The following is a 13,072-nucleotide window of genomic DNA, read 5'->3' as shown; positions in this document are numbered from 1 at the left end:
CAAGTGTAACGGTATTACATTGACATTCCATGATAACACAAAAAGACGGCAAATCTACTTATTTTCTTAGAATAAACTTTCACTCCACTAAGGAATTATGACAAACAGAAAAGGGGTAGGGAGAGAATATGGTTATAAGGGGAAGGGGTATAAAGGGGAAGGGGGTATAATGAGGAGGGGGTCTAGAGAAAGCATCAATGTGTAATGAGAGTTGAAATTGCAGCCAGGTTTGCCAATTTATTCTACAGAAACAATTTTGGTTAAATCCTTATGATGTGGTCAAGTATGTACACAAAGAAAACACAAGCAGATACAAAGTTACAAACTTTTCGTTTATTAGATCCAGTTAAATACAGTCGTGGTCCAAGCTTTTATTTATTTTTCCCACAATATAAAGTGAAATTGTTAAATACAGCAAAGGATGTTTTGCTTTCTTTTCCTAGAGTCATATAAGACAACGTTTTATGGTTTACAACCTTGATATGCCCACATGACACTAGAATACAATCGATACTAAAACTGTTTGATCTTGAAAGCTGTTCATGAGACCAGCTACTTAAAAGGAGTAATTATTCTTGTAAGAAACTTTTTCTACGGTTAGTAATCAAAAAGTTGAACAAAAGATCCTCTCTAATTTCAGTATTCATGAGCTTCGACTGGAAATGTCATCAAGTACAGCCATTGACTCAACCTAGCAAACTATTGAAATGAGGACGAGGACCAGGAAGATGGTAAAGAATTTGGTATTCTCCAAACCTGTGATGTCAATTTAGACAATCTGTCAGCAATGATGAATTTACAAACTGTAACAAAAAAAGGTTTATGAAGTGTCCTCCTGTGGTTTCATTGTAGTTATGTCTGAATCCCAAGCCAACAGAACTCACACAGTTGATTTTTGTGAAAACTAACACTACCTTCTACCAGTCGAGCAATGCCCCCTTCATCATGGCACCGTATATTCAAAGATGTTTATATACATTAGAGGCATCAAGGCACTGACATACTGTACTTTGTCCATTTCCAACCATAAATAATTTTGGAAAAAAACAAAATTAAATAAAATAGAAAAAGAGATACATTCATATTTCCTATATACGAGATCTGAAATGTGACCTTGTAAGAGTAAGACAAGTAAGTTTATCATTTAGTTATAGTTTCTCTTTAATCAATTTCAATATATAACCACAGCCGGATTCCTTCACCAAAATGTTCATTCACCAAACGTATCATTGTAAAAATTACAAACAAACACAGTTTTGCTTTGCGGCATTCTTTTAACATTTTTGAAAATTTGAAATGCATTAAATATATTACAGAAAAAACATAACTCTTAACTGAAGATTTGTGGAAAAGTAACACTACCTGGTAATAGACTACATAAATTAAACTATGATTGGTCACCAAACCTCCGATGGGAGGAGCACTGCCATACACTTTGGAAAAAGATCAATTCACTGGAATTTCTTGTTAGACACCTGTGAATAACTTAATGCCCCCCCCCCCACACCACTAAATAGATAGAATGTTAGCTCAGGGGTACAGCATATACCATGCAGAAGTTTTATAGTGCACACATGCAACTAACACTACAGCACAGGTTTGTCTGGTACTGGAAGAGAGAAACTTTAAACTTTGTAGAAGACAAAAGTTTTTGGATAAATGCTTTTAATATCCACCCTGAAATCACAGACTGTAACAGACCTGCATCCCATTTATGGACTGTATCTAGCATAGTTGAAAAAAATTCTACAGCATCTTTTCAATCAAAAGCTAACAACTTTCACTTAAGCAAATGGATCCAGGTCGGGATGAAAGGAATCCCCAATCTCCGACAGGGATGAAATATTTCTTACATTGTTGGTAAGATCTTCTCAAACACGATACAACATTCTTTTACACAGCTTAAGATAAATAATAACGTACGTAATGTTGTCTTTCAATATGCCACTTTCCTTCACAAAATCAATGTCAATGGAAAACAGACCAGCTCTTCTCTCCTTCATAAAGACATTTTTTGGCATGGATCTCGGTGTTCTCTTTGAATCAAACTAAAACACTGATTTTCTCTTTTTCTTCTTCAAAATCATGACACGCAATCATCCAGGGAAATGTGATTGAGTTTTATTCTACATAGATCTAAGTCATTTTTTTTTCATCTACAGATGAGCCTATTTTCTGCTACCATTTGTGGTCATCAGAAATATAGAATAAAATAGGAAGCCTCTTACACTACCCACTTGCCATCAATTGCCATCACTTGCCATCACTTGCCATTCAGAAACATTCACTTCTTTGTACCTTACCTCTTTAATATTACCAATCAATGGCAATCTATCTTAATGGGACTATACAGATTCAGAAATTTGGCTTAAAGGTTACGGAAGCTGTACCAAGGAAACCTATTTTTTTAAAGTTACTTTATTTTCAGTTATTCTCAATCCACAAAAATACCATACATTAAGTCATGTTGGATACACTCTTCTTGTTGGAAGCTAACACTATCGATACTGGCATATTAATATTTGGTGCGGCCAATAAATGTCATGAAATGTCAAGGACTATTTCCTTTATTTGAAGTCAATGAGGAAGGAGTAATCTTCTGGTCCCTCGTCTTGAAAAACTGCTGGTTACCGTCTCAGGTATTGTATGACATAATCTGTTACATTAACATTGCAGGCTGACAGTGTGGTACGAGACACATTACAACGATGATGAACAAATCTTGGTTCGTCGATACAATAAGTTACCGTTCACACAACTGAAGAATAATTGCTGCAGTATTTCCTTCTGATATACTGTATTCACTCACAAACTTCACATTGTCCATTCTCGTTGTCACTTTGCAAATTACAGAACAAAATCATCACAAATTTCCTAACAAGAAAGATGGAGCACTCCAACAACTTTTGAAGAAGCTAGGAAATTGTACCTCAAAATGGCAGCATTATTACTGGACCTGACATATTCTGTTTCAGCTTAGCATTAGAAAATATGATATATGACAACACAACCTTATTTCGATGTGACTTTACCAAGTACATCATGAAAACAGTATTTTCAGGAGAAAAAAAAGCTATGAGGCAAGGGTTTGCACCGTCTCAAAGAGATTTAATACCAAGAAGTGAAAAAAAAAAATGCAAACTAGATGCTTCACATATATAAAAGAACACTGAAGAAATATTACTTTTTTCGCTAATGCAATAGCCAAGGCCAATGCTGTATCTTGTTTTGTCAGCTGAGCTGAGCTGTCTTTCTCTGTGTGACACATCAGATCCTCAGGCAGGTAAGGACAGGCTCTTGCCTCTCAGAACTATCGGAGAAGGAAAGAAAGAGAAGGGAGAAAGAAAGAGAAGGTTAAATGCAATCAACAACAGCTGGCAACTTTAAAAAATATGAGACAGTTTTGTGGAATTTGAAGGAAAACAGGCCAGAGATAGTCATGCTGTGCTGTGCGGTACAAACGGTTGTAACTTAATGAACAATAGAAAACTGACAGGGACATTTACAAAAAGAAAATTGAAAAGAATAAAGACATTTTTGCTGAGAATGGGATTCGAAGCAGCAACCAGGATCAGGATTACAAATACATTCCTTTGAGCATAACCTCATGTATAATAGTTGAGCTATACATCCGTTCGTTGGTGGCAATCCCAATGTGTGGGGTGGTGGGTGGGGTGGGGGTGTGAGATCCCTGCTTGTACAGTATGTACATTGTTATAGAGTATGCAAAGGTACTGTGGCTTCTAACAGTCACCCACCAGGGAATATAAATATCATGTATTTGGAGCAGTTTTGAAGGCTACAGTATGGTTCCTCTGCACAAAACTGTTTTACATTTTTTGCACTTGTCTGCATACTGTACATCAATTTGACCACTTTTGCATAGCATTTGGCAAAGCAAAACCAGACATTTCATAACACTATCCTCCACCCTAAGAAATGTTGACATACAGTAGGGAATGCCACCGACTAATGGATACAGATCATTTGGTAAAGTAGAAGAAACTGTACAGTAACCCTGGTTTGAGTCCTGTTGCAATCCCAAAGGTTCTTTGCGCATTGAATGTTAATGATTAATCAAAGTTGTATAAAACTGCAATGCAACGAAAGTAACAATCGAAAAAAAAAAAATTGCAAAGTACATTATACATATATCATACACATACAGTACTGCTCAAGTACTTGGCTAGGAGAAAGATGTGGTTGATGACTACAGTAAGAGGTTGCACCGAGGTACACAAGAAAGAAGGAGAAGCAGAGCTACAATATACCAGCATGTAACGAATTACGAATGAAGCAAATGTAGTGAGGAGAAGGGCAAGAGGGCAGTGTAGCAAAGAGCAGCATGTACAAGAGACCGAAGGCAGCACGTGCAATGTAATAGACATCAATGGCATTGGTTAAAAGTATTATGGTAATCAGGATTCCTATGGTTCATTGAAGTTTTTTTTAATGACAACAAAGTACCAAGAAAACAGTACTGATAAACCATTATTACCACATTAAGAGGCAATAGTTCAACATTAACCTCCCATAAAGTGTCAGATTATATATACAGTCAGAATGAGACCACATTAAAGCCCCTTCATCAACAGACAACTGGTAATTAATTGTACAGGACTGCTAAGATAATATTTACTGTTTTCATGCAACTGTACCAATCCCTGGATGCCAGAATGAACGAATTTAATGTATATTCAATGTTAATTCAATGGTTTTTGTGAGCTTGTTGCAATATCCCATCCAGATATTGGACAGTCAGTAAGCCTTGAAGCAAAACATAGGTGTACTCTTTCTACTGTAAAGCAAATAACACCATACCTACAGTAGGTAGTGTACTGTACATGACCAGAAAACTACACAAACATGGCAGAACAGTGAATAGTGTAATATCTATACAATTAGTTAAGCTGCTACTCCTACTCCATTCCCACGGTCTTAGTAGATTAATTTCAAACTGACTGCATCATCATAGTTTACTCATGTAAACCACACTACGGTACAATGTCTTATGGGAATGTGATAATGAATGCACTAACTGTGACTACATCATTCTATCTGGTATGAATTTGAATTAATACCATGCTGATATTACTGTGCATATATATGGTGTTTTTACTCTGTTTGTGTGAAGCCACCAGAGTTAGTTGCTGCATGGCTATAATATTAATTATGAGCATTTCTTAACAGCACAAAGGAACAATTTTCTATCAAGACTACTTCACAGTAGAAAACTACAGTAAGGCTCCAGTAAATGATTATAATTGTCTTTAGAAAGTTATTTTCTTAGTCACAACATTTAACAAAGTCATCCAAGGCAGACATTTAAGATTTACACAGAATATGTGTTATCGCCCTCATTTTGTGTTTCACCACCAGACAAAACTGCCTTTGTTCCCAAAAATGGGTTCTACATACCATACAGTACTGCACTACACAGTATTTGCTTTATGACCTACTGTACAGTATGTTGACCTGACTTTACAGTTAATCTCTACCAAAAACTACATTGGAGGAATCTTACAGGTACTTTATTGCTAAATGACATAGATTCTACACTTGAGCACAAATAGGACTCAGTATACATACAGCTAATGTCATGAACATCTCTCTTTAGAAAACAAAGGTGGGTGTTATCATGACAACATAGTTGTTAGACTTTTAAATCTAACAACCATAAAACCCTCCAATGACCTCTTCAACAACAGAACGCAACAATATCCACAAATATATACTGTACAACTTTATATGCACATCACTCTGATCGCAGAAAGTTTATACTGTATTGTAAGTTGGGCTGATTAAAATATCTACTATAAGTTATGTTGGTAGGTGTATAACCTACAGTATGCCTACAACTCACTCAATCATACAGTACAGGGTAGTAAGGTCCTACAGAACCAAAGGTAGAACTAGATGATCAAGATAGCACTCATTACTCATGTTTATTCATATTCTGAATGGTAGATTCCGAAAGAAAGAAAAGCAAGAAACGTAAATGTTTAGTCGTTACTATGTCTAAACATATTCATAGTGTGGTAAGCCACACTGGTATGTTAATATAAATGAACTTGTGCACACCAAAATGAAGAGGGTTATCTATTGACTAATGTGGCAACGTATAAAGAAAGGTACCAGGAATCAGTTATCATGTTGACAAAGCATCAACCGTTTAATTCACTGGAAAGGACTTTACACACACGCATTGATACAGACACAGACACAGACATGCCAGCACAATTGCAAAGGCTAGGGAACCTTCTGCATTGTAACCAAAAAGGAGGGTGGAAGGTAAGAAAGTGGGTAAAAGGGAGAGCTGTGCTAACATGTTAGTGATTTTCTATTGTATGCTTAAGTATTATACATGTACAGCATGTGCTGTTGCACAGGCCCTCAGATTTAGTAACATGTAACAAACTGTAAAGTTTACTGACAGTACTGTGGTGTTACCGGAAGTTTAATATTCACAAGGTACAGTCAGACAGGGGGATATTATATCAGGAATGGGTACAGGGATAAGGTTACACTGGAGTACACAAATACTGTACTCTTAATAAATTGCAGATTGGAGTGCAGAGCCAAGCAAAGAACAGAGATGGTCATAGTGACTGATTTAGTCTATATAACTACTGTACAGCAGAGCACACTGCACAAGACAGGCACAGCAAAGCACAAAAACAAGAGGCACATTTAAACCGTACAAACAACAACCAACAATGACAAAAGTCATCGGTATCATGGATCAAATGCGACAGTATGCACAAAGTCAAATGTAATGGTCAAGGCACTTGTAACCCTCAGAGATGTTTTTAGTATCAAAAGTTAACAAACATTCTACAATGGTCTGAGATTAATCTGAATGATAAGGAACCTTCAGCAAGGTTTTTGAGCAAAGTTAAGCACAAAAAAAAAGAAGGGGGGATTAAGTTACAGTAGTTCATAAATTAATCTTTCATTTGAAGGTTCATCCTCCTACGTACCTAACTTACAAATTTCACATCATTTAACTCAAATAAGATGGAAGACCATCCTGAGATGATACCTTTCCTGCCGATGATGATGATTATGAAAATGTTATTGCTCTTCTAAAGTTGTCTATGAAACCAGGGCTAGTATTGTACACTAGAGAGAGTAACTGCAACAAGTATACACTGTACACTGACATACTGTGTATCAATTACTCAAGCTTACGGTTCAAACTAAAACACCGTCTACATAACACATGATTTTGTCACCAAGTTATTAGCACTTCTTACTAAATGATTTTGTGATGTTACTGTTTGAAGAATTTTATTTCATCCATTTACTTGTTTACTTAACTGCTGTGGTATTTATTGACCAACTGCTGAGAGAAATGCAGAGATATAATATATGCTGTTTTTTTTTAATTTCCAACTTACAGCTCTGAAAAGAACAGTAATAATGGATTGCAAGTTGTTGGTACCTACAGTACGTTTAGTATTTTAACAGAAACAAAAGAATTCTTTTTGTCACACAGCCTGTCAGTAGAGTGTGTTCAGATGTAGGCCATTGTGCAAACATACAGTAACCACCACTTCTAAATCATTATGCATACATTTGTAAATATTTCTACAGTACCAGATGTCAACCAATCACCCAATATTAGGCAAACTACTGCAATCTATGTCATCATTGGTCATGCTGACAGATATACCATGAATGACAGCTCTACATATATATATGTATATATATATATATATGTAGGAAAGTCTGTTAACACCAGTAAGGAACCAATTTTCTGAGAATAATGCATTCGAAAAGTTTTGTATGTATATATTTTTTTTTTCGTTTCACTTACAGTAAAAATTGGTCTGGACTAGAATTCAGATAGACACATCAGGCATTTCCACTTGGTATGATTTTTCAGATGCCAGGATAATAAAATCTGAAGGCAAAGAGAAACTCACCGGTGTGTTACAGACAGACTGATGGTATCGTTTGCTACTGCATGTGCTAATTAATGTACAAAGAGAGTGTGCAGTGCTCAGTAACCTTTCTCATTATTAATTTCACTGGGTAAGGACTAAGGAGTACACCTGCAATTCTCTCTGAGTACCTACGTATTTAGTAAAATTTGGCTAGGTTTATAGTGTATGTCCAGTATTAGTAGGTAGAAGGTTAAGAATAGAACAAAAATGGTTGACTAGTTGGTTGTTTGTCAGGTCATGCCACCGATTTCGACAAGGTGGAAAAATAGGATTTGGAGTAATTTGATACATATCCAGATGCTGCATCCAGGGGCTTCAAGCCGTCATTCAAGGGCTTACTGAAGGTTTTAGTCAGTAGTCCTGCTTTACAATGGGATATACTGTAAAAATTGTATTTAGTAATTGTGCGTTTTAATAACCCTACATTGTTCATCAGATACAAAAAAAAAAGGGGGGGGGGTCAAAAAAGGGAGGATTAGTAGAAAGGCAGACTAAATGAAAAAGGTCTACTGTAGGGATGAAATTTAGTGAATGGCCACTACATTTTTCTTACAATATTTCCCTTCTACTGTAGCTTCATTACAATGCAGTTCTAGAAGTACCTACTGTACTGTACTATACCAGTAAAATTTGGAAAGATACTAAAGCAAATAACCAACAGTGACGTGGACTAGTCAAAATTTACATAGAGCTGCTATCAGTACTGTATGGTAACCTGCCTTAGTTGAAACTTATTATCGTTGATACTGTAGTAAGCTAACAGCACACTGGAGCCAAGAGCGAAAGAATGAGATGAAGGAGATGCTTCTATCACATACTATTTCAACTCTCCACATTGCATTCAGCTCCATCATCTCTGACTAAGCAAGCTATCAGTACTAATAAAGCAAAATGTTTTACAAAAGGATAATAACTGTGTACTCTAACTATACTTAAGGCATCCCTATATAAACTTTGCTAATCAGCACAGAACACACTTAGCAGTAGTGCAATGGCTTCCCTATAGCCAATGTCCACTAACTCCTCCCCCTCCCCAAGGCCCCAACCCCCCGCTCTCCTTCTCTCTCCCTGTATCCTACTCTCACAACCTCAACACATTAACACAAAATTTAAATCTAATGGATCTGTTGATTTATTGTTCAAAACTTGGCGGAAACAATGAACTGGAGCCACAAAAAAGGTGTTTCTTTACTTCCTACAGAAACATACAGGATATTGGTTGTTGCTAATTGTTACCAAACACCCAGGACAGTTTCAACAATTCTAATTTTAAGAACATTATGTACAAAAACAGTACTCTCAGTCAATACTACGATGTACTGTAGCTTTATGTAGAGACAACTATCTTGGAAAGTCAAGTCTATTTTCCTAATACAGATAAAGTAATAAAAACAGCCATGGTTTGTCATGCATGACTATAATGAAGTGTACATCGGGCCTTGAAATTCAGGCTATTCACTGGCTAATCGCCAGTGGGTTTTCATTTCTTCCAGTAGAAAACAAATTAGGAAATAGTATTAACGCTCTAAATTTCTGTTTGGACAATCCAAATTCAGCTTTGCAGGCCAACCAGCAGACAACTAGTTGTTTACACAAAATAGTAATAATAATTAACTTGTCCTACTGTAGTATATCACCCACCACATAGTACAAAGTGATATGATTGTACAAGTCAAATCAAAAGTGGTGGTTAGCTTAAAACTGGTATTAAAGCAGTAGCTTAGCTGAAAAGCAAGATTTTCTGACAAATGACGGTTCATCCACCAGAACCACACCTTTACACTCGTTCAGTTTTAATCTATACCAAGGTAGGTCCATAAGATTCACTTCTCTCCCTGCTCTATTTTGATGTACATACACTACAACAGGAGAACATATTTAGGTTTTTTTCTAAATGTCAAGCTCTGCAAAATCCAAGATTTCGTGTACAATGTCATGTGTACTAAGCAGGTCAACATACAAGATAAAAACACAGAAATACAAGAACAAAAAAGATATCAACACAAACAGAAATTTATGCAAAATGCAATTGGGTCACATTGATATAGTGATTTTCTTTTGAGATCAGATATACTTTGAGGATTCTTTTTTGTGTGTTTTGTGTGTACTGTATTTACATCAATCTGTTGACCTACGATGAACTTAACTCCATTATATACAAAAATGTTCATCTTCTTCATATGGGACAGCTACACATCAGGTGTGAGATCCATCCAAGTTTTTGTACTTGCAATATTGTGTTTAGAAAGTTGCCACAGTCTAACCTCTGCTGACATTTTACCGCCACTATAAAACAATAGGCTTTCTCTTACCGAAACTTGAGAGCTGAGACGCATTAAAGTCCCTCTTTTTTAAGGATACCATGTTTACAATGTTAACTATTTTGACCTGAAATGACCTTTGCCTAATAGAAACAATAGGCTTCTTGAAATTATTATGGGGGACATTGTTAACAATGTTAACAACACAATGTTGTTAACATTGTGTTAACAACAGAGGCATCTATCTCTCTCTCAAAGACAAACATACAAAAATACACACACCATCACAACTGCATAGGTTAACAATTGTAATCGAAACCCATAACTGGCAAGCAACAGCACTCAGTTCCATCTTTTCAAACCAAAGTGAAGAATTTTGTTTGACTTTCTTTGTTTTTGTTTTCTTTTAATGGAAAGAGCTGTTACCTTGTGCAGTATCTTTTTTAATGGACGTACCTTTTGTGATGTACAAGTAAAAGAAGTCACAATACAGTATGGTCTGGACTACACCTGCTACGATGGCGATCAGATCAAAGAATCCTTCAAAGTAGAAACGGTAGACCCAGTTGACAAGGTAGAGAGCACGGTAGGCACCCAGGGCAAATAGATAATGACTCGTGATGGTCTCTGCCTCTCCAGTCTTGCTGATCATAAAGAGCTGTGGTAGGATGGCTATTGATTCCAGATAAATTGAGAAGGTCCACAAGATCTGGAAAAACAAAAGATACAAGTAACTTTAGCAGATTGGGAAGCATACATTGAGATAGCCTATGAGTTTTACTTGGCTCCCTGTTCAAATCAATATTAGAACTTGATCAATCTCTAGATGAATTAAAAACTCACTTTAAAAGTTTAATCCACCAGCACAGACAGAAGAAAAGGGCTCAACAAAATCACTTGTGCTGTAATTACCCTTTCTGTTTTGCTCAAGGTTTAAAATCCTACTGTTGTTCATGTATTTTCTGATAAACTTTTGTCTACAGCCCCCCGGATATCAAAAACAAGGTATTCAATTTAACAATCATTCCTGAACAGCTAGCTCCAGCGGGATCGGTCATTTTGATTATAATTTTTTATTGTTCTGTTAAAACAATGTAAGAACGCACAGTAAATTGTGCCATCATTGTCTTAACTCCAACTTAAACTTAAAATTACTTGCACAACAGTGTGTTGGCTCATCCTACTGTTAAGAGTAAATTGAAATAAAAAATATGCTTGTAACAAGTCTTACTTCCAATGGGGTAAAGTCATGATTAACGAGAAATGCGAGACCTCCAACAGGGACAACCAGAAACTCCATTCGGAATGTGTCATGGTTGCTGTCATACGTAGCTTTAAATCTGATGTAGATCAAGTATACGGTAATGTAAGCACACAGGATGTACACTACTTTCATGACACTGTTATAAACAGATATAAAGCTGATAAAGAGATCCACATATCGTGTTGTGAAGACCAAAGCAAAAAGAACCTGACTCTTCCCAGAGATGCCTGAAAGTAAACGAGAAATGCAAAGTTACTTTACGTATCATAGTAAATATAAGTATACATTTGTTTAAGAGAAATTTCTTGTATGCATTCACAGATCTTGGACTAACTTTAGTTTGATGTGTGCAAATCTTGCTGAAACTTGCTTTTCAGCATTAAGTGGTGTATTTTCTTCATAAATCATAGGCTATGTCCCAAAAAGCTCAATAGGCCTAGTAATATAATGATTGTTGGTACCATCTGCCTGATAAAAAACTTCCAATCACTTTGTGTTTGTCATAATTTCCTCAGTTAAGCTTATGTTATATAGTATTACTTGGAAATATTGGTTCTTCCCTAGCCTAACTTATCCTAGGCTTAAGTAACATATGAATACGTGTATACATGTATATTAGCACAACAGTGTAACCTCATATTAATTACCGATAGTGATATTGATAACCAGTCCATAGCCACGGACGTTATGCCTGCTGTGTTATCATTGTCATACACGTAAGTTACGTCTAAATATTTTAGTGGTTTCTCGGTTCTTACACTAAGTTCCAAACGTTTCATATAAAGCAGAAATACAGTAATAAAGTAAAGGTTGGACCTAACCTAAGGTTACAATATGTAGTACAACACAATATGTTAGGTTGCAACAACCATAACGTCTGCAGCATGTAGACTGCAAGGAAGTTTTACTGACAGTAAAAAACAAGTTTTCTTACCAGCACAGGATTTAGTTTTCCATATTTTCCATACCAATATAATGATGGCTAAAAGATGGGATAAATCCCCGATGAGACGAAAAAGATTCATGATATATGCAGCTCTTTTGGTAGGAACACTGATGCGTCTTTCCACAACCTGTAATCTACGTGGCGAGCTTGCTTACAGCAAAATTTATCTGACGTGTTGCTAAATGAATAATACATTACCTCATGAATAAACATCAAGTAAAACCGCTGACCCTGCATTTCTAGCAAGTTATAACGAGTGGCCATTTTAGGGTCTCGAATAAGCTAACTAAGTGCAGATATGTGTAATTTCAGGTAAGAACATTTATTGGGTTCTAACGGTATGATATGCTACCGAAGTTCAAGCGTACGTTGATGAATATAGCATGTCGGCTTACATATACGTCAGTCATAAGCCTATTAATCCAACTTGAAGAAGTTCCTCCCCGATATATACATATGATATGGCTAGTAATTTAAGTCAAATATGTGATATTTCTCCATTCTGGGCATCATTTATGTTAAGGAGGGGAGGGAGAAGGGCTGGGGCATGGCTTCTCATTGAAGCTCCTGGGTAGTGCGCTAATTAAAAGTCTGCAGACTGCTCTTACATGTATCAAGCATAGATATTAAAATTACATCAAAACCATCACAA

At 36.2% G+C, this 13,072-nt stretch overlaps 1 protein-coding gene across 2 annotated transcripts; it reads right to left on the bottom strand.

The window, feature by feature from the left end:
• Nucleotides 1–2,417: 2,417 nt before the first annotated feature.
• On the bottom strand, nucleotides 2,418–12,587 carry LOC139960355 (ER lumen protein-retaining receptor 2). Of its 2 annotated transcripts, XM_071958668.1 has the most exons (5): nucleotides 12,409–12,587; nucleotides 11,442–11,701; nucleotides 10,667–10,919; nucleotides 7,820–7,906; nucleotides 2,418–3,310 (listed from the first exon to the last, which is right to left on the bottom strand). In XM_071958668.1, exons 1-4 carry the CDS (start codon nucleotides 12,497–12,499, stop codon nucleotides 7,845–7,847), a joined length of 666 nt encoding a protein of 221 aa, XP_071814769.1. In that variant the 5' UTR covers nucleotides 12,500–12,587; the 3' UTR covers nucleotides 2,418–3,310; nucleotides 7,820–7,844. The 2 variants fall into 2 exon arrangements, with proteins under 2 accessions (XP_071814769.1, XP_071814770.1); XM_071958669.1 differs by lacking the exon at nucleotides 7,820–7,906 and having other exon boundaries at nucleotides 12,409–12,586.
• Between the last annotated feature and the right edge of the window lie 485 nt (nucleotides 12,588–13,072).

The sequence above is a fragment of the Apostichopus japonicus genome, chromosome 19 (genome assembly GCF_037975245.1).
Source record: "Apostichopus japonicus isolate 1M-3 chromosome 19, ASM3797524v1, whole genome shotgun sequence".
Lineage (NCBI taxonomy): Eukaryota > Metazoa > Echinodermata > Holothuroidea > Aspidochirotida > Stichopodidae > Apostichopus > Apostichopus japonicus.
This window is presented reverse-complemented; position numbering and strand designations above follow the sequence as displayed.

Coding starts and splice junctions, on each gene's coding strand:
- LOC139960355 (XM_071958668.1), bottom strand. CDS start 12,499: ATGAATCTTTTTCGTCTCATCGGGGATTTATCCCATCTTTTAGCCATC. Junction 10,920..11,441: donor ATGACTTTACCCCATTGGAA/GTAAGACTTGTT, acceptor TTGTTTTTCCAG/ATCTTGTGGACCTTCTCAAT. Junction 7,907..10,666: donor TTACTTGTACATCACAAAAG/GTACGTCCATTA, acceptor CTTTGCCTTCAG/ATTTTATTATCCTGGCATCT.